The 20,369-nt window shown below is 39.4% G+C and overlaps 1 protein-coding gene, 1 long non-coding RNA gene and 1 other non-coding gene across 3 annotated transcripts; 2 read left to right on the top strand and 1 right to left on the bottom strand.

Annotated features, from left to right (window-relative positions):
• Positions 1-836: 836 nt before the first annotated feature.
• LOC127747001 (small nucleolar RNA R71) lies at positions 837-943 on the bottom strand. The gene has a single exon (XR_008008806.1). It is a non-coding gene; the product is annotated as a small nucleolar RNA R71 (small nucleolar RNA).
• On the top strand, positions 840-2,729 carry LOC107484444 (uncharacterized). The gene has a single exon (XM_016105018.1). The coding sequence runs from the start codon at positions 840-842 to the stop codon at positions 2,727-2,729; it is 1,890 nt and encodes a 629-aa protein (XP_015960504.1).
• Positions 2,730-14,153: 11,424 nt separating this feature from the next.
• On the top strand, positions 14,154-15,227 carry LOC127746776 (uncharacterized). The gene is made up of 3 exons (XR_008008517.1): positions 14,154-14,170; positions 14,321-14,467; positions 14,891-15,227. It is a non-coding gene; the product is annotated as an uncharacterized LOC127746776 (long non-coding RNA).
• Positions 15,228-20,369: the final 5,142 nt, after the last annotated feature.

Below are 20,369 nucleotides of genomic sequence, written 5' to 3'. Positions count from 1 at the left end.
TCACTTTAAGTACAATGAGTGCTATGATTTTGGTTGTGTAAATATGTGAATAGTGTGAATATTTGATTTTTGCTTTGCTATTTGGCATTAATTGTAGATACTATTTTCCTCTATAGTTAGTCTTAGTAGTTGTAAATTGTTAAGTTAGTTCTTGATTACTTGCCTACTTTTGTTTTACTTTTCATAATTACATGCTTTCGTTGCCTCCTCAGTTGAATGACACGGTCGCTTCCAGACATGAGCTTGGCCACTTTTGATCCATAAATTGAAAGAACTTTAACTCGTATAAGGCAAGCTCGGCGTTGGCTAGCTTTTGTGAATAGTGAATCGGGTTCCCTTGAGGATCACTCCCATTCACTATCACCGCCAATCCATGACCATCATTCTCCAATCAACGAGGAGACTCTATATTCATTTGTGGGGAGTACTGAATTTTCTTTGAGTGACTCAGGTGACACCGTCTTGGCGGACCTACCGCGAAGGATCACCTTGAAGGAGGCCGGAGCTCCTGATCTAGACTTGCAACTGCTTCAGGTTCTGTATCTAGCCTTAGACCCAAATTTCGAGCTTAAGTCGGGCACAATCAACTTGCTCCCTAAGTACAATGGACAACCTGGGGAAGATCCTCTAAAGCACCTAAAGGATTTCCAAGTTGAATGTGCAACTGCGAAAAGACATGGGGTGGATGAAGCCGCGGTGTTGGTCGTCACTTTCCTGTTTCTCTAGCGGGAAAAGCAAAGGAGTGGTTTTATACTCAGCCGGGTGAAGTTAGATCCAATTGGGACTTGTTGCAAAATAAATTTTTGGAGAAGTTCTACCCTCCCCAGAAAACAGACAAGATGCAAAGAGAGATTTCTTGCATTGTGCAACGAGATGGGGAGACTTTGTATGAATACTGGGAAAGATTCAAGAAGTTGTTAGAGGCTTGCCCTCACCACCGGATTGATGAGTTGGTTTTGATAAGTTATTTCTGTCAAGGAATGCACCACCAAGACAAGCTTCTCCTAGATGCCGCGAGTGGAGCATCATTGACCAAAAACAAGACCGTTGCAGAAGCATGGGAAGTTATATCGGATCTAATGGACTCAACTCAACACTCTAGGGCTAGAAGTCCGCAACCAAAAGCCTTTAGTGAGGTTTCTCCCTCCGGAGATGTAATTTTGACTAAGACCCTTGGTGAGATGACAATTTTGTTGAGGCAAATCACCCAAGGGCAACAAATCCGTCAAGTTTTGATAAATGCTCCAGCTCAACCTCCACTGATTGAAGGACCATCAAGGATATGTGGTGTTTGTGCTTGTAATACTCATTACACCGATGAGTGTCCTCAAATCCAAGAGGACACAACATTAGTGGTTGCTAAACCTTATCCACAAAGGCCCAATTACAACCAAGGATCCTACCCACAAGGAGGTAATCAAAGCCAAGGGTGGAGAGATAACTCAAACCAAAGGTGGAACCAAGCTCCCCAAGCTCAACCCAACCAAAATGCTCAAGTCTACTACCATCAACACCCCCAAGGTCAACCACAATACCAACAACCATACCAACAACCCCCACACCCTCAGTCTCAAGTGAAGTACCAGCATTCAAACAGTCGATCCAATCCTTCTCTAATGTACCAAGTCCTTCCCTCCAATCAATCCCACATGAATGACACATTTCACACCTTCATGCAAGAACAAAGAGATTTCCATAAGAAACAAGATGTTTACATGGCTACAATAGCCGAATCCCTTATCCTTTTAACTCTCCCTCCTGAAACCACACAAAGCACCCAACAAGATTCAACCTCAAGAAGTTTGCCCTCCCAACCTCAACCCAACCCTAAAGGAAGCATAAATGCTATTACTCTTAGAAGTGGTACGAAGTTGGATAAGAATGTGGCTATACCTTCAAAGTTGAGTAAGGAGACAAACAATGAGGAGGTAGAAGATGAAGTGGAGGTGATGAAGGGTGAAGATAAAAATGTTGACACAAGCAAAAAAGAACCACCAAAGGTCAAGGAGCCGAGGAGAAAGACCTTGCTTGAAGAGCCCTTGCCCATTCCATTCCAAACTCTAGCCAAGAAAGCAAAAAAGCAAGAAGATCTTGACCCCACTATGGTGAAAGTTTTTGAGAAAGTTGAAGTTATCGTCCCTCTCTTTCAAGTCATTCAACAAGTGCCGAAATATGCCAAGTTTCTCAAGGACGTTTGCACTCACAAAGACAAGGTTGGCAACCTCAACAAAAAGCTGGTAGATGATTCTATCTCTTCTTTACTTCCTGAAAAATGCGATGATCCTGGCCCAAGTTTGGTGACTTGTTTGATTAGTGGGATTAAGTTCATGGACTGTATGTGTGATTTGGAGGCGTGTGTAAGCATCATGCCACTCCCCATCTATGAAAGATTGAACTTATCCCCCCTAAAGAGGTCCGGGGCGAGGTTTGTGTTAGCCGACAAGAGTATTATGTCAGTTGTGGGGATTGCAGGGAATGTCATAGTGAATATTCAAGGATTGCTCTTTCCAGTTGATTTTCACATTTTGGAGACCCCTCCCATTAACTCAACTAAGCCATCAGCAATACTCCTTGGAAGACCATTCTTGAAAATAGCCCGTTTCAGGCTAGATGCACACTCGGGGGTCTATTCTTTTGAGTCGGATGACAGGTTAGTCAAGTTCACTTTGGAAGAGTCCAACAAGCCTATCCTTGAAGCTTACTCTATTTTTGGGTGCGACATAGTTTAAGAAAAAGTCAGTGAAGATGGCAAGGAGCAAGGAAAAGAGGATAGTGCAAAGAAGTCAAATTCAAAGGATCATACTCAACCAAAGCAAGCCAAAGAGCTAGAGATTTTCCTCATTGGGGAAGTTTCTAAGTGATCAAGAAAGCCATGCAAGTCCAACTTAGGACTCTAAACCAAAGTGCTTGGTGGGAGACACCCCACCAAGGTGACATTTTTCCAATTCTATCTCTTGTTTATAGCTTTTTGAACCATTTGTTTTCTAGTGTTACAATGATTAGCTTAGGTTTTTTTGATGATTTTGAGTTGTATAAGTTAAATTACTTGTGGACTATGATTTTGTGCTTGTTTCAATGATTTGAGGTTAGGATGTTGCTGCGCTAAGTTTAGGAACCTTAGTTTTGAAGAGAAAAGAAATTTCGGAAATAGGGCATCTATGCGTATTGATAAACCACTATTTTATGGTTTATATTGTGTTTTATTGAGTGGTTTTATCAAGCTTTTCACCCACTTATTCATATGATTTGCATGTATTTACAATTCCTTCCTAAAAATATCCTATGATTAATAACTTACTTCCTAAGGACCTTTTTGTTGTATATTTTTATCTTCCTTCGTACCATTTGATGCCGTGATCTGTATGTTAAGTGTTCCAGGCTTCATAGGGCAGGAATGGCGTAAGGAATGAAGAGGAAGCATGCAAAAATGCAAGGAACACAAGGAATTGAGGAGATGACCAGCGAGAAGTCACGCGGTCGCATGGCTCACGCGACCGCACGAAATAGAAGGAATTACCGTGACGCGCTCGCGTGCCTAATGCGACCGCACGGATTGGAAGCTGCACGAACGACGTGAAAGCGTGGAAGACACGCATGTGGTACGAGAAATGCTGAGTGACGTGAACGTGTGGATGACGCAGACGCGTGTCGAGCGCGATCTGCAGAATTACAGAAGTCGCTGGCACAGATTCTGGGCCGCATTTCAACCCAGTTTCGGCCCAGAAACACAGATTAAAGTCAGGGAACATGCAGAGACTCAAGATATCAATTCAATCATTACTCACAATTTTCGGTTTTAGATGTAGTTTTTAGAAAGAGAGGTTCTCTCATCTCTCTTAGGATTTAGGATTATGATTCTTCTTAAAGGATTTAGGATTTCTTTTAGTCATTAGGATTGTTTCTTCATACCAGGTTCAATAATTTATGTTTCTCTTCTACTTTTATTTACTCTTATGCTTTTATTTGTATCTGATTTATGTTGCCCAATTGGCTTATGAACTTTTCATGTTAGGATTTTCTTTATTTGATATAAATTGAGATATTTCAGACTTATATGTTATGGATGGTTTGGCTTTATCCAAATTATTTTCATTCAAGTAGATTTTCTTCCCTTTTGGCGTTGGTTGATTAATTGGTAAGTCTTGGTTTATTCTTGTTTTATTCTTGTTATATTATCTCTCTTTACCCACTCTCTTCCTTATTGTTGCAATTTTGGCACTCTTGATATGCCATTTGCTTCCACTATTTTCTCCCTTGCATGTTGTAGCTACCATGTAATTGAGACCTTTATTATTTGGCAGTAAGACCCATATTTCATTTATGTTCTTATCTTTACTTCTGGGTTACTTTCCTTCTTTTCCTCTTCTTTCAGGATGGCCACCGAGGAAGGGAAAGGGAAAGCTTCTAAATAGGGAGACAAACAAGTCAATCTGCACAATCAATAGCGAAAGGCATCAGTTGGAGCAGCCCGTCCACTTATACATCTTAGCATGCACCGAGGACGGTGCAATCTTTAAGTGTGGGGAGGTCGATACCAATCTCCACGGGTTAGTTATTCTCTTCTCAACACCAATGTCTTATTTTCTTTATTAGTTCATTGTTGCATTGCATAATAGATTACATGTGTAGTTGATTGTTTGCATTTAGTTACTACTTGGTTGAAGTAATATTTTCTTTTTCAAGAAATTTTTTATAGTATTTCACTAATTTAAGAAAAGAAAAATAAAAAAAAAGAAAAAAAAGAAAGAGCAGAAAAATAAAAAGGGGACAAAATGCCCCAAAGTAAATGGTGATAGCAATGCACATGTACTATACTCAAAACTTGGAATGCATATATATGTAGTAAACACAGTTAATGGGTAGTTATTGATTTTATATTATGATTACATGGATTGTCCTAAGTTAGGTGGAAAGTTTAAGTTAATTAAGGATTCAGATTTTAGTCCACTTGACCAAATACAATCCTTAAAAGACCTCTTGATTTGTGTATTGGTGCATTAAATTTTTGTTGATTGTTAGATGAAGAGCAAGCTATAGAAAGCAAGATTAGTAGAGAATTGAGAGAATTGACCCTAGACACTTGAGAGACTAGAGTGATATACACTACCAGTAAGGGTTCAGTGCTTAATTCTATGGTCCCTGATTTCATGAGCTATCTTCTTCTTGCAAGTTATCTGTACTTTTCCTAAAAGTATCCTATGATTAATAACTTGCTTCCTAAGGACCTTTTTGTTGTATATTTTTATCTTCCTTCGTACCATTCGATGCCGTGATCTGTATGTTAAGTGTTTCAGGCTTCATAGGGCAGGAATGGCGTAAGGAATGAAGAGAAAGCATGCAAAAATGGAAGGAACACAAGGAATTGAGGAGATGACCAGTAAGAAATCACACGGTCACATGGCTCACGCGACCGCACGAAATAGAAGGAATCACCGTGACGCGCTCACATGCCTAACGCGACCACGTGGATTCGAAGCTGCATGAATGACGCGAAAGTGTGGACGACGCGCACGCGTGGTACGAGAAATGCTGAGTGACGCGAACACGTGGACGACGCAGACGCGTGACGAGCGCGAGCTGCAGAATTACAGAAGTCGCTGGCACAAATTTCGGGCCGCATTTTAACCCAGTTTTTGGCCCAGAAACACAGATTAAAGTCAGGGAACATGCAGAGACTCAGGATATCAATTCAATCATTACTCACAATTTTAGGTTTTAGATGTAGTTTTTAGAGAGAGAGGTTCTCTCCTCTCTCTTATGATTTAGGATTAGGATTCCTCTTAAAGGATTTAGGATTTCTTTTAGTCATTAGGATTGTTTCTTCATACCAGGTTCAATAATTTATGTTTCTCTTTTACTTTTATTTACTCTGATGCTTTTTTTGTATCTGATTTATGTTGCCCAATTGGCTTATGAACTTTTCATGTTAGGATTTTCTTTATTTGATATAAATTGAGATATTTCAGACTTGTATGTTATGGATGCTATGGCTTTATCCAAATTAATTTCATTCAAGTGGATTTTCTTCCCTTTTGGCCTTGGTTGATTAATTGGTAACTCTTGAGTTGTCAAACTCGTTGTTGACTGAAAATTGGAATTCTTCAAGAATTAACTCGAGTTCCGATAACTCTAGCCTTTTCCAAGGAAAGACTAGGACCTGAGGAACCAAACTTATTCCATCCACTTGACTTACCTTCATAGTTAGAGGTTAACTTAGGGGGAGAAAAATCCAATTCTCATCATAATTGATAAGGATAAATGGGATATGACTTCCAGCTTTCATACCTTGCCAAGAGTTTTATTAATTATTATTTTATTAATTCCCTACAATTTATTTCTCAAAACCCCGAATTATACCTTTGCATAACCAATAATAATTCATACTTCCCTGCAATTCCTTGAGAAGACGACCCGAGGTTTAAATACTTCGGTTATCAATTTCAAAGGGATTTGGTACTTGTGACAACCAAAACGTTTGTACGAAGGGATTTTATGTTGGTTTAAAATCTATACTCACAACCCGACTATATTTTTACAAAATTCTTTACTAGCAAAAATCCCAACGTCACATACGCACCAAGCTGTGTGTGCGCAGAAAACTGTTTTTCGCCATCTGTGCGGACGCACAAGCCTGTGCATCCGCATACGCCTTGACATGCTCTCTGGTCGCAGCGCTAGCACAGCCTATGCATGCGTGCTGCCCCCTTTTCTCTGACCTGTGCTTGCGCACAGCTACGTGCGTATGCACACATTCCCTTTTATGCTTCATCTGTGCGGCCGCACAGACGTGTGCGTCCGCACACCAATTGCAAACCCCTCCGTGGGAGCAAGCGAAAAGCCTGTGCACGTGAACAACCTCTTCCATTCTTAACCTCTATGCGTGCACACGGACCAGTGTGTGCACACACCTGCTTGTGTCCACATAAAAAAAGAGAGAGAGCCCTTTGTGTGCCAGCACACCATAATACAACCTCTCTGGCCGCCGCGTTCGCATGCTCTGTGCATTCGCACCCTTCCAAGTTTTCATCTCTGTTCGTCCGCACAGGTCCTTGTGCGTCCACACAGGTCGCGTTCTAGGCATTAACAGGGCAACCTGCAGAGGTAGCCCTCTCTTTTCTTTCCTTCTTCATAGCTGCCCTCTCCCTCTCTTCTCTGCCCAGCCCAGCCGTTCAGCCTGCCGCCGGCCACCACCTTCGTCAACCCACCGCCGGTGACCACCATCTCTCTCTCTCTTTCTCTTACTTCTCTTCTCCTTTCATTTCTTTCCTTCTTTCTCATCTCTCTTCTCTTTTCACCACCGGTGAGTTCTTTCTGCCAGTGTTCTTTCTAGCAAACCCAAATGCCGTGATTTCACAGTGGCTATGAGAAGTGCCATTGTTCCTCCCTAGTTCTTGTTCTCTTCAACTTTTATACCTAAGGGTTTTGTTTTTCTTTTCTTTTATTTATGTTAATATTTTTACATTTGTTTAATTTCTTTTATGTTGCATAGATTAAATTTGTTGCTTTCTTTGTTGCTTCGCTGTATTGCAAAGTGTTGTTTCTTGATTATTGGGTTGGTTAGGCTCAATTTTGAGCTTAATCGTGATGAACTTGCACATTGCATACCACATGTTCAGTAAAATGTCTCAATGAACATCTTATTTGATTCATATGGCTTGGCCATCATATGCTTTCAATTTATCTTTTGTTAGGCATATCATATGAATTGTGCAACTTCATTTGTGAATTTTGATGTTGATCATATTGTTTTATCAATGCATTTCTTTTCTTATTTACTTTGAGTCCACCCACCCGTATTTTCAAAGAATTGTGTGCCTTGTTCATGGGTGACTTTAGTTGTAAATGCATTGTGTTGGTAGAATCTGAGTTTCATTGTTCATCTTAGGATTTAAATTGAATAATCACTTTATGAATGTTCAACCTTTGGTGATTTCTTGATCAAACATCTTTTGGCTTCCAATTATAGAGCATTGTATATGTGATTACCACTTGTTGCGGATGAACAATTGACAATTCCTTTTTGGTGCTGCTTGAAGTTGCTTGCATTTTTATGTTTTATATTTGTAACTTGAGGACTTGCTTGTGAAGCTTTGAACTTTGAGTTACCTTAAGAGTGTGATTGCCGTTGTGTGCGGCCGGTGTGTGTGTTCCAACCGCGCGCACCTTTGGAATATACACACCGCCATTCTTATGAATCACACTATCTTCAAGCTTTCAACTAAGAATTTGATTCTCTTGACTTTATTAGGTGCTTCCTCGGTGTTCTAATATTCTTGTTGTCCTATGACCTTGATCTTTTCTGTTTTCTTTTTAGGATGTGAAAGAAGGGTAAGAAACTGGTCGCTTTGTCGGTTGTGCAATCTACAACCCGCGCATCAAGATCATGTTTCATGGATCGCCTGAGTGATGACCTGAATATCTTGCTCAACCAAAGAGCCGAGTTCCAATATGAAAAATTTGAGAAAAGGTCAATTAATTGGGAACATAGGCTTAAGGTTCTGCTCAAGTACGAAACGGTCATCCATGAGAGGATTGCCTCACTTCATTGGGAGTTTTTACAGCAAGACCCAACTGAAGTCAATGAAAACATGGTGCGGGAATTCTACGCCAACTACCAAAATTGGGAAGCAGAGTCGGTATTCCTCTGGAGAAAAAGGTTGGATATTTCCAACTGAGCTATTGAAGCTTTTCTGAAGATCCCCCACATTCTGCCTGAGAATGATGACTATTCAAGGATCAAAGCACGTGTGTCCAAGGGGAGGATGTCTTTGACTCCCATTCTTGAGAGGATTGACCATCTCGGTGCATCATGGGAGTATAGCAAAAGGAAAAATTCTATTCCCTCAACTATAGCTTACTCTGATTTGAATGTCGTAGCTCGTATATGGCATCAAATTATGGCGGATTACATTATTCCCAACACCCATGCTACCCATGTGAGATTCAAGACTGCCTTACTACTCTAGGCTATCATGGAAGGAAAGAACATAGCCATTGTGCCTTTATTACGCACATCGGTATGGAAACTGATTTAGAAGAAGAATATCAGTATCCCTTTTCCATCGATAGTGATGCGTCTAGCAACAGCAGCGGGGGTAGAGTGGCATCCAAGTGACATCATGTTCAAGGTTCCTAGAGGCAACAAGTTCATTTCGAGTGGAGATTTGGAGAGATCAACAAACACAACACCCTCCGAGAGGAAGACACCCAAAGCACCACCACCAAGTTTTACCAACTTCGTCAACTGCTTTACCCTTTCTTCGTCCTCTTCCAAAATTATTCGAAGACATCTTGCACAATATCCATCGCAAGGAGCATTTGGAGCAAAAGTGTTTTGAGTGGAGAGCGACAAAACTAAAGGGAAGAGACCCCGGCCTACCTCCTAGAGCCTCATCTGAGCTAGCTGGGGAGGAGCATGATGTCGTTGACCAACCCACTTCCAAATCCACCAGCTGAAGGTGACCCCTTTTCACCCCCCCCGGAGCATAAGCATGCAGTGGGTGAAACACCAGGGAATTTCTATGAAATCTTTTTCTAAGGCATACCATTGATTGAATTGAAGGATATATTATGTTTGCCAACTTGCTTGGAGTAAATTGTTTGTAGAAAATAGAAAAAGAGCTCGAACAACATACCTTGTGAGTCTTGAGCCTTAATAGATGCTTGCATCTTTTCAACCATAATGTTTTTCTTGTGTGTGATTATTACTCCTTTTTTATTGTGATCATTGATTTTCATGATTCTTTATGTCCTGTAATGGTGTTTGAATGTATTTAGCATGATTGAGGCCATTTTTTTATGACAAACTCACTAACCTATATGGCCACCCTTGTATGCGCCTTTATGAACCCCTTTGAGCCTATAGATTCCCATTTGTTCTGATGATAGCACATTACCCCCCTTAAGCGAAAAACCATTGATGTCCCCGAATTACTCTTTGATTAGCTTGGGTGGACTAGTGTGTAAATTCTAAGTGTGGGGGAATTTTGGGAAACATTGGTGATAGAGGCATGAACTCATTGTGAAAATTTTTGGCAATTAGCACTACAAGAAAAACACCCATTCAGCTACACTTTTTTTAAGCTACATTTGAAAAGCGTAGCCTATTCCTAGAATAGGCTATGCTTTTTTTGATGGTGCCCTTTTATAAGAGAAAAGGAAACACTATTGAGACATCACTTTAAAAGCGTCTCCTTAGATATTTTAAATATCACTTATAAAGCATAGCCTAATCTAAAAGGCTATAGATATACTTTTTTTGACTAAAGAGAATGCTTTTAAAAAGTAACCAATTTATTATGTTTTGGGTGCGCTTCAGAAGTGTTGTCTAATCTATGTAGGCCCAAACCCATACGAGACGTATAAATCTTTTTTCCTTTTCATCCATACTACACTAACACTTAGCCAAATCATCAGAGAACATAACACTCACCTTTCTTCAGTTCTTCCCTTGTTCTCCACTCATCACCCCCAAATCCCTGGTTCGCCGTCACTCATCTTCACGGTGTCACCACTCACCACTCCAGAACCGTCACTCCTCTTCCCCGCTTACCACTCACCACTCCAGAACCATCACTCCTTTTCCCTTTTCCACTTCGCCATCACCATTTCTTCCTCTCTCCATCGAACGAGCTTCTTTCACTACTATCATCACTCAAGATTCAGATTCCCTTCTTCTCTTGCATCAATTTCTCGTTCTACGCTATCATCTCTGATGTGTGGAAAACGATCCAACACAAAACTCACCGGCAAGTGTACCGGGTCGCATCAAGTAATAATAACTCACATGAGTGAGGTCGATCCCACAGGGATTGAAGGATTGAGCAATTTTAGTTTAGTGGTTGATTTAGTCAAGCGAATCAAGTATTGGTTGAGTGGTTTATCATTAACAGAAACTAAATTGCTTGGAATGTAAAGGGAGAGGGGAGAATTGCAATAAATTAAAGAACAGGAAAATAAAAGATGCTGAATCTTAAAGGACAAGAAATTAAATGACTGAAACTTAAAGTGCAAGAAATGTAAATTGCAGTAACTTAAATGACAAGAAATGTAAATTGCTTGAATGTAAAGGGGATTTGAGGACTGGGATTGCAGAATCTAAACAGAGAGAAAGTAAATTGCAACAATTAAGAGAGCAGATAAGAGTTCTTGAGTGGAGATTGAGACAGAATTTCCTCAATTCTTCACACCCAAAACTCAAAACAAAGAAATTAAGAAGGCCTAAGCAAGAACGAGGAAGAAGAGAGATCAATTCTCCTCCCCTATTCTCTGAAATCTCAGTGAAGACACCAAAGAAGCTCCAAAGTGCCAAAATAAAATTCAAAGCTCAAAGAAAGTGCAAAATTCCAAAGCTAAGCAAAAGGTAAGTCAAAAGGTCCTAATTACATCAAACTAGCTCCTATTTATACACTTTCTATTCTTGGATTTTGGGATTTGGATGGGCTTTTGATTTGGTGAAGAAAAGAATTTAATTAGAATTTTAATTGAATTTTTCGGCCCAAAATGGTAGCTCCCAGGAGGCTACCCTGCCCTTGTGGAGGGCAGGGCAGGATTTGGTGCATGTTGGTGCGGCTTTGGTGCATGTTGGTGTGGCTTTGGTGCGGCCTGGTGCATGTTGGTGCGCAAAACGCTGCCCTGCCCGCGTGGAGGGCAGGGCAGGAAAAATTGGTGCTGCCAGGATGTGCCACGGTGCGTGCTTGGTGCTGCCAGATTTGTTTCTTGGTGCGCCAGAATCATGCCAACAAAATGCTGCCCTGCCCTCGCGGAGGGCAGGGCAATGTGCGTCATGGTGCGTTTGAAATATTTTGCGTGCCAAGTCTTGGACATCATGAAGGTAGCGCTTAAGTGGTGCAGCTTCCTTGCTTTCTTTGTGAAGGATCCGTGTTCGAGACTGGCTGGGAGCATTTTGGCCAATTTTTGGCTTATTTTCCTTTGTGAGTAGCGCTCCCCCATTCCCCCTTGCTCATGAGTTCGAACCTTGTGGCAAGCATTGGTAGGCAGAATTTCTTTGGAAGCTTGTTTCATTATGTTGCCCTCCTGGAGGGCAGTGTGCCCTTGTGGAGGGCAATGCCTGCCTCTCCTCATGTTGTGCGCCACACTTCTTCTCTCTTTGACCACACTTTCTTTTCCTTGGGCCACACTTCCTTAGGCTATGCTTTTCCTTTTTTTTTTTCTTTTCTTCACCTACAATAAACCAAAACAACCACTCAAAGTATCACTAAATTCAAGAGGCTTATAAATCAATTAAAATTCAATTAAAATTAGCTTAAACCTCATGGATTAACATTAATTTCATGGTGGTTGCTTGATTTAAAGAAGTTGTGCATTTTCACTCCAAATCACTTACTTAAGAAGCAAGAAAGTGCATAAAGACTAACAGAACAAGTGAAATTAGCTTGAAAAATGGGTATATGATGACTTGTCATCAATCTCCTCTCTCCCCATTTTTCAGATCCTCATTCAATTTCTCATCATCTCGTTCTTCTCTCTATCATATCGTGGTCAAAGCCACCGACGAATCTTCCAACCTATCCGGTGATGATCCTTTTCGATCTTTCCCGGTTCACAAGCATCCTGCGTTCATGCATGGTCCTGAGAAGGGCCGCACCCAAGGAGTGTAATTTATTTGCTAAGTACTATATTGCTAATTTGTTTCAATGATTTCTCAGAAATTCAATGGGTTCATGAGGATAGAATTACATTGTTCACCGCTGGAGGACTGGTGCAGGTTAGAGGCTCCATCACCCCTCGCCATGTTAGCTCTTCAGATGTATGATTTTATTATGCAATTTCATTAATTTTTTCTATAATAATTTATTTAGGTAAAAAAGGTGACCCTGTCAGTGCCGTTTCGGTTTCGTTAACCATGCTTATTGGTGTTGGGGTTTTAACTTTTTAGGATTTATCTTGGATTTATCTTGGCTTTAAAGGGAGAAGACCTAATACAAAATTTACGAAATTGCTTAGGAGTTATTTGATTTGGTTATGACTTATGAAAACACTTTGTTGTTGAATAGTTTAATATAAACACTACAAGAAAAAAGGCCTGTCGGCACACTTTTTTCTTGCCACGCTTTTAAAGCGTGCCTAAAAGTGGTCTATGGCCACACTTTTGCGAGGGTGGCCACTGATTTGTGATTTGGCCACGCTTTTTTTTGCTACGCTTGAAAAGCGTGGCCATAGAGAGAAATCGGCACGCTTTTATGAGGGTGGCGACTTATTATTGATTTGGCCACGCTTTTTTTTGCCACGCGTCAAAAGCGTGGCCATAGAGAGAAATAAGTACGCTTTTGAAGCGTGGCTGATTTGTCTTCCTATAGGCACTCTAAAAAAGCGTAGCGACATAATTTTCACCAATTTTTTATTCACACTTCAATTTTTTCCCAATTAAACACTTCAACCCTAAAGAAGTGACAATCTTTTCACTGCTCAAGCCTCGGACACTAGCTGCCAGCCCCTTCATCTTCATCACTACCATGTCCCAATTCATCACTGCTAATGAGAACCCATGCACGCCCTTCATCTTCATCACCGCCGAGAACCATCACACCCAGCCCTCTCTCGTAGCCCTCTATCGCACCCTCTCTCGCACCCAAACGGCAAGCCTCCTCCTCGGATTCCCAACCCTCGCACCCTCTCTTGCAACCTTCTATCGGCGCTTCTCCGTCGGCGCACCCTGCCTCGGCGTGCACCCTCAGCGATCTCTCTCTCTCGCAAACCCTAAACACTAAAGACGCTGCCTCTCTCTCGCTCCTCCCTCAATCATCGCTTCCTCTCCCCCAATCGGCGCTTCCTCTCCCTCAATCGACGCTCAACCCTCACCATCTCCATCGTTCATCGTTCATCGTTCATCACCCATGCCTTCGAACCCTAAATCTAAAATCACCCTCCCCTCACTGGAACCCTAACTCCCTAAGTCTCTTCTCTCGCTCTCTTCTGTCCCTCGCACACGCCAGAACCGCCGTCGCACAGAATCCCCTTCGCACACGCCATCGCAGACTCGCACGTCTCGTGGTCTCGGTCCAAGGCGTGTTCTCCTCGTCGTGTCGTCTCCATCCCGTGAATGTCTGCGTCCTACTCTCCCGTCCTGTGAGCGTCGCTGTCCTCCGCGTCCCGTGAACGTTGCTGTCCTCCCCATCCTGAACGCCGCCGTGGTTCTTCCTGATTCCTGGTTTGTGAAATTCTCCTTTTAACTACTCGGTTTTTTAAATCTTCTAGACCTCTCTTCTCTCTGTTAATCTTCTATTTGTTCTGGTTCTGTTATTAAATTGGTTTTGCTGTGTTTAATTTGCTATTAATCTTCTATTTGTTCCCCAACTAGTCGCTCATCCCTCGCGCCGTTGGCTTCGGTGGCGCCATTTTGCTGTGCGTAGCTTTGGCCAACTTCATCTCCGACCGCCGTTGGACGAAGAAGAAACCGATTATGAAGAAAAGCAGAGGAGTGGTTGCTCTTCAAATTATCCAAGAGGTACAAATCCTACTATTTTTTAGGGTTTTAATTGATCATATTCATATTTGAAGTCTGAATGAATAAAATTTTTAGATAAATTCATAGTTTGTGACAAATTACACTACAAGAAAAAAACCCCTGGCTTCAGTGGGATCTGCATGGAAAACTATCAAGTCACTACTGGTATATGAATTGTACTGATTTCTTATATTGGAGTATATGAAATTTATTTCAACTTGGATAATGAGATTCATTCACTGGTATTCTTTTAATCTTAGTATATGAATTATACTTTATTATGACACACATGCATTTGTTCGAATAGTACAGATACTTGATACAAGGTTTGAGTGATATGATCGTTTGTTATTTTGTTTGGTTATGATGAAAATTGCTTATTGGAATGGTTTCTGATTTTTGTCTTTAATTTTTTTGGTAAAGAAATACTAAATGGGGGTTTCTTGAGGGTGTGAGTATGTCTGATGCACCGCCACCTAGAACGGTCTTGGTGCAGCAGTGTATCCGTGATAGAGGTGTATTGGAAGTTCTATGCAACTATGATGCTATCAGTCTACTAAAATTAAGGTCTCTTCTATAGTGCCTAACATTTACTGATAGACTTAAAAAATAAAGATGCGAGTCTTACTTTATCTCTACTTTAGACAAGTTAAACAAAAATTTTGTAAACACCAAAGAATCTACTAAATTAAATTAAAAAAGAAAAAACTAAATTGTTCCTTAAATTAACTGACCTTGCAACTTTTTAATTGAGTTCTTAACCCATTATCAACATTATTTTCTCGGCTGAGTTTCTTTTTCTCGATCAGGAGTGGAAGAACTAGAAATGGTGGCAACGTATGAAGAAGCGAGAGATTATATGGCACAAGTGCAAGAAGCATTTCAAGATAAGAAAGAAGACTATCATTGCTTTATGCAACTTCTCCAACTTCTCGAAGATCATTTCTTCTTGTGTGTTTTGTGTTTTGTGTGTGTGTGCAACTGTTCTTTTCCTTTTACTAAATTACTAATCATGCAGTAATGTTTGTTGCCACTTTGCTTTCTTAATTAGTTAATTCTTTCCTTGCCTCTTTTATTAGATAATGTCAGTTGGCAGTTTATAAACTAGCTTCTCTACCGTAGGTAGATGGTGGATGAAAATCTGAGAGTGCACTCAAGACATATTCTGAACTTTCACCATGTGAATGACAGTTCAAAACTCATTTAAAAATTCAAACCAGATTTATTTGTTACTTACCCTTCTGTCTGTTACTTTCCTAGTTGCATTATAGTGGAAGATTAAACTGTGTTGCTTGATTTTATATTTGGTTAGGTTCTTGGGCCATTTTCAGCCACAACAGGGAAAACCAGCACTCTGGGAGCTAGATTCAGATCAGTATTGCACTGTTGGGAAACACGGCCCTTCTTCAGTTAATAGCAATGTTAGGTATGATGACTAGTATCTACCAACCAAACTTTCGTTAGCCAATTTTGATCTTTCCTGCGTAATTTCATTTATATTTTCCTATTTAAATCAGCTTTCATTCTCAACTTATTCTCAAATTGAAATAGAAGTTAAGCATATGAAGTTATACATCAACCTTGCTGAATTTGTGATGCAAGGAATTCAGAATTCCTTTGTAGTGATGTTTGTCCAGAATTCCTGTTTGGCAGATATTTCACCTAAATTTTTTTTCAATTTGAGTTAGATGGTTTGATTTCTTTTGTTTCCCTTCTTTGTTTTTTGTTATTTCATTGTGCAATTTCTGATTTATAACTTGATTATTATATTTTATCTGCTCTTTCTACAGTCGTTTGAGAAAAATTAAAAGTGAGTTTTGTTTGTAGTGAAAGAATTTTTTTCTTTTATCAAAGTGTTTGGAAAATAAAAGGAATTATCATTGACTTCATCATCCTCACTTGAGAAGAATCCACTTGTTTTCTTGTTTGTTAATTAAGTATGAATTTGGTGATTATTTGATTAAGGAATGCACAGTTGGTGGCTCTTGGTGGCTATTTAGTTAAGTATGAATTTGGTGACTACTTGATTCCTTTCTTTAATATTTATCATGGCAAGATGCTTTATAATTTGCTTACCTTCTGTTTTTTCGTTATCCATATGATCATAATTGCAGATTATTCTTGAAGTGTATTGTGGAGCTTTCCATTTGATTCCTTTATCCGAGGAAGGCCTAGTACAAGCTTGGGTGATTCAATGACATTTCTTAATTTCCTTCCTAGAAATTCATTTTTGTTTATGTTTGTAAATTTCATGTACACTGTGGTTGCATGTATAGAGATGACATGGCTAATTTGGTTTGAATTCTATTAATGTAATATTATTTTTTATTGATTAATTTTTTTAAATGACATTTACATGTTTTTGTTAATGTTTTTTTAATTATTTTTGGAGTGTATTAGAGTGTGTAAAAAAGCTTATACTAATTTTTTAAATTTGCTAAGGATATAGCCACGCTTTTAAAACGTGGCAGTAGTTTTTTTTATCGGCACGCTTTTGAAGTGTATCCAAAACCAACTTTCTGGGCACGTTTTAAAAGCGTGGCGATATATACACTTATAGGTACGCTTCTCAAGTGTACCCATAGGTTAAGACCTATGGCCACGCTTAAAAGCGTGGCAAGAGATGAAAGCGTGGCAACAAAAAAAGCGCGCCAATAGATCTACAAAAGCGTGCCGATAGAGCAATCGGCACGCTGGCAGATGTGACCCTTTTAAAAGCGTGCCGATAGCTCAAAAAGCGTGGCGAATAGCTATCGGCACGCTTTTTTATACTTTTCGGTACGCTTTAAAAGTGTGGCAGAAAGCTTATTTTCTTGTAGTGAAACTAGTATTAGTTTAGGGTTCAACTGAGTGGTTGTATTTTTTCAATTATTTTACTAATGTACTATGTTATTTATACAGAAAATTTCTAAGGTTAAAGAGGCTATTTCAATAGCAAATAATGCATGCTGGGCTATTGTAGAACTTGCAGTTAAGGTATGTTAATGTTATGTGCTACACTCTGATTAAACTTTGTAAAATTATATTGTGGCTGGAATCTAATTGGTTTAGTCAGAGTTATATGCATAATGTAGTTTTAAACTGTTAGTTTCAAAAGCTAATTAGGACAAATGGTTTTGCTCTTTGTGATTGCTATTTGGCTGTTATCTTTTAATTTTCCACTTATGTATTTTTGTCTTATGAAATTTTTTTTGTCTAAAACAACACTTGTTGGCACAATTGACAATAAATGTATGAATTTAACTAAATTTAACTAAATGTACCCACCGTCTATTCACCTGTTGGCACAATTGATAATAAATGTATAAATTTAACTAAATTTCATAAACAGAAAGTTTAACTTGTTTCTTAAAACTACTTATTTGTAAATGTTTTACTATTCGATTCTATTTGTGTTTTGAGGGAATTTTTTTAAGTTGGGATTGGGATTTTGGAGTGTGGACGGGAATTTCCAAGGAGGAAAAGAAAAGGCTGAAAAAGCAAAACCTTAGCTTATGAGCATGTGAGGGAAGGGACGACTTTCTCACTTGATAACACGAAACCGATCATATAATCTTAATCATGAATCACACAACATGGCATTTGGCAAAGAGATGCTCATTCACCACACGTGACACCTTTTCTTATTTATTGCTTCTGTCCCACGAATGGTTTCTGATTCATTCAAATATGTATTACATAAGGATAACCAGGAAAAAAAAGGGAATTTCACTTACCAGGAAAAAAAGATAGAATTAAAGCTCAATTTATTAATTCTGGAAGAAAGCTCACTTGATTTAATGCTTGTAGCTTCTTTCCCTCAGATTATGTTATGCTAGTGGATAAGAGAGAATATTAATTTTTCAAAGTATGACAAATTAGTTGGCAATGCTTGACTTTTTTGCAAATGAACATCATGAGATTTCTGAGCACAAGGAATGTGTAGCAACTGTAATTTTTGTGTGTAGAAGTAGAACCCACTACACTAGCCACTAATATTGGGTTTCCAAGAAGCTCTAAAGAACAATCATCATTAGGAATGTTCCTTAATAATACTATTATGAAAATCTCACTTCCTGTTACTAATTAGTCATAGGTACAGTATAGTACTTAATTACTTATTTCACATTTCCAATGGATATATATGTGTATATATATATATTAATTTAAAGTTAAACGTACATATTAGGAGGTTAATAAAAAGAGTAGTAGGTTTACTAAGTGGTACACAGAATCGTGATCTCACACACTTTCTTCACAACTCCGTGCAGCTGACCAGCAAGTGCACTGGATCGTCTAAGTAATACCTTACGTGAGTAAGGGTCGATCCCACAGAGATTTTTGGCTTGAAGCAAGCTATGGTCATCTTGTAAATATTAGTCAGGCAGATTCATATGGTTATGGGGTTTTGATAGCTAAAATACAAATAAGACATAAAATAAGATAGAAATACTTATGTAATTCATTGGTGGGAATTTCAGATAAGCATATAGAGATGCTTTGTTCCTTTTGAATCTCTGCTTTCCTACTGCCTTCATCCAGTCATGCTGATGCACGAAAACTTGTCTCTCAACAAATTTCCCTTCGGCAAGTATACCGAATTGTCGTCAAGTAAAAACTCACAATAGAGTGAGGTTGAATCCCACAGGGATTGATTGGTCAAGCAACTTTAGTTTGAAGAGTGTGCTAGTTGAGCTAAACAGAATGTAGTTTAGATTTGCAGGAAATTAAATGGCGAGAAAGTAAATTGTAGAAAATAAAGTGCAGAATTGTAAATGGGGAATTAGGAAGATGAACATGGAAATAAATGGCAGAAAGTAAAAAGAATGGGTAAGATCAGAGATGGGGATTCATTGGGCTTAGGAGATGTTGCATTCTCCAGATCAAATTCATTCTCATCTCTTCCTTAATTAATGCATTCATTGATCTCCTTGGCAATCTTAAGTGATTAGATCCCAATTCTTTGGCAATCCAATCTCTCTAAGCTTGAACAATTGCCCAATTCCTTGATTTAATTGCTCATGGGAAGAGATGAAGTGTGGTCACTGATTATACCCCATGTATATCCAAATCAAAGTATTGGGAGGATTACATGTCACTATATCCGCCTAAACCCCAATTTGGTCCAACATGAGAAAGCATTTCTAGAATGATCTCTTCATCCCTTTTCCAAGGCTCAGAGTAGATCCAATTATGGAGAGTTTCTTTTCCAAGATAACTAACCAATTAGATTAAGATCGAAAGCTTTCTAGTAAATCAAGAGAAAAGAAAGAGGAAGAAGAATGAAAACTATAATTGATCCATCAAATTACAACAGAGCTCCCTAACCCAATGAAAGGGGTTTAGTTGTTTATAGCTCTGGGAATGGAAATGAAAAAGAGTAGAATAGAATACACGCTGAAAGTAAATATACAGAGTGTAGTTCTCAAAAGTGAAAAAGCTCCCTAATGGTTCAAAGCTACTCCTATATATACTACTCTTCTTGATCTTCTAGTGAGTTCTCCAAGTCTTGGATATGGGCCTTTGATATTGACTTAAAGCAGTTACAATCTTCAGTGAGCTCAGCTTTGTTTGCAGAAAAAGTGTGAGTTAGGCATGGGCGTTAGTTAGGATGTTAGTGGCGTTAACGTTAAGTGAGGATGTGGGTTCGTGAACATTAGTGACAATCACCTTTTCCACTAACGTTCCAACCCAAAATGATCAACGTTAACTTCAACGTTAGTGGCACTAACGTGACCACTAACGTTGCCTTATGAACCTTCGCAAGCGTTATTGGGACTCACCTTTCCCAATAATGTTGCCTTGTGCCCCTTGTCCCTACGTTAGAGTTCACGTTAGTGTAACTAACGTGGCTCTTAACGTGGGCATGCCTCATCTTCGGGAGCGTTAGCGACACTTACCTTTGTCACTAACGCTCCAAACG

Source organism: Arachis duranensis, chromosome 4 (genome assembly GCF_000817695.3).
Source record: "Arachis duranensis cultivar V14167 chromosome 4, aradu.V14167.gnm2.J7QH, whole genome shotgun sequence".
Classification (NCBI taxonomy): Eukaryota; Viridiplantae; Streptophyta; class Magnoliopsida; order Fabales; family Fabaceae; genus Arachis; species Arachis duranensis.
This window is presented reverse-complemented; position numbering and strand designations above follow the sequence as displayed.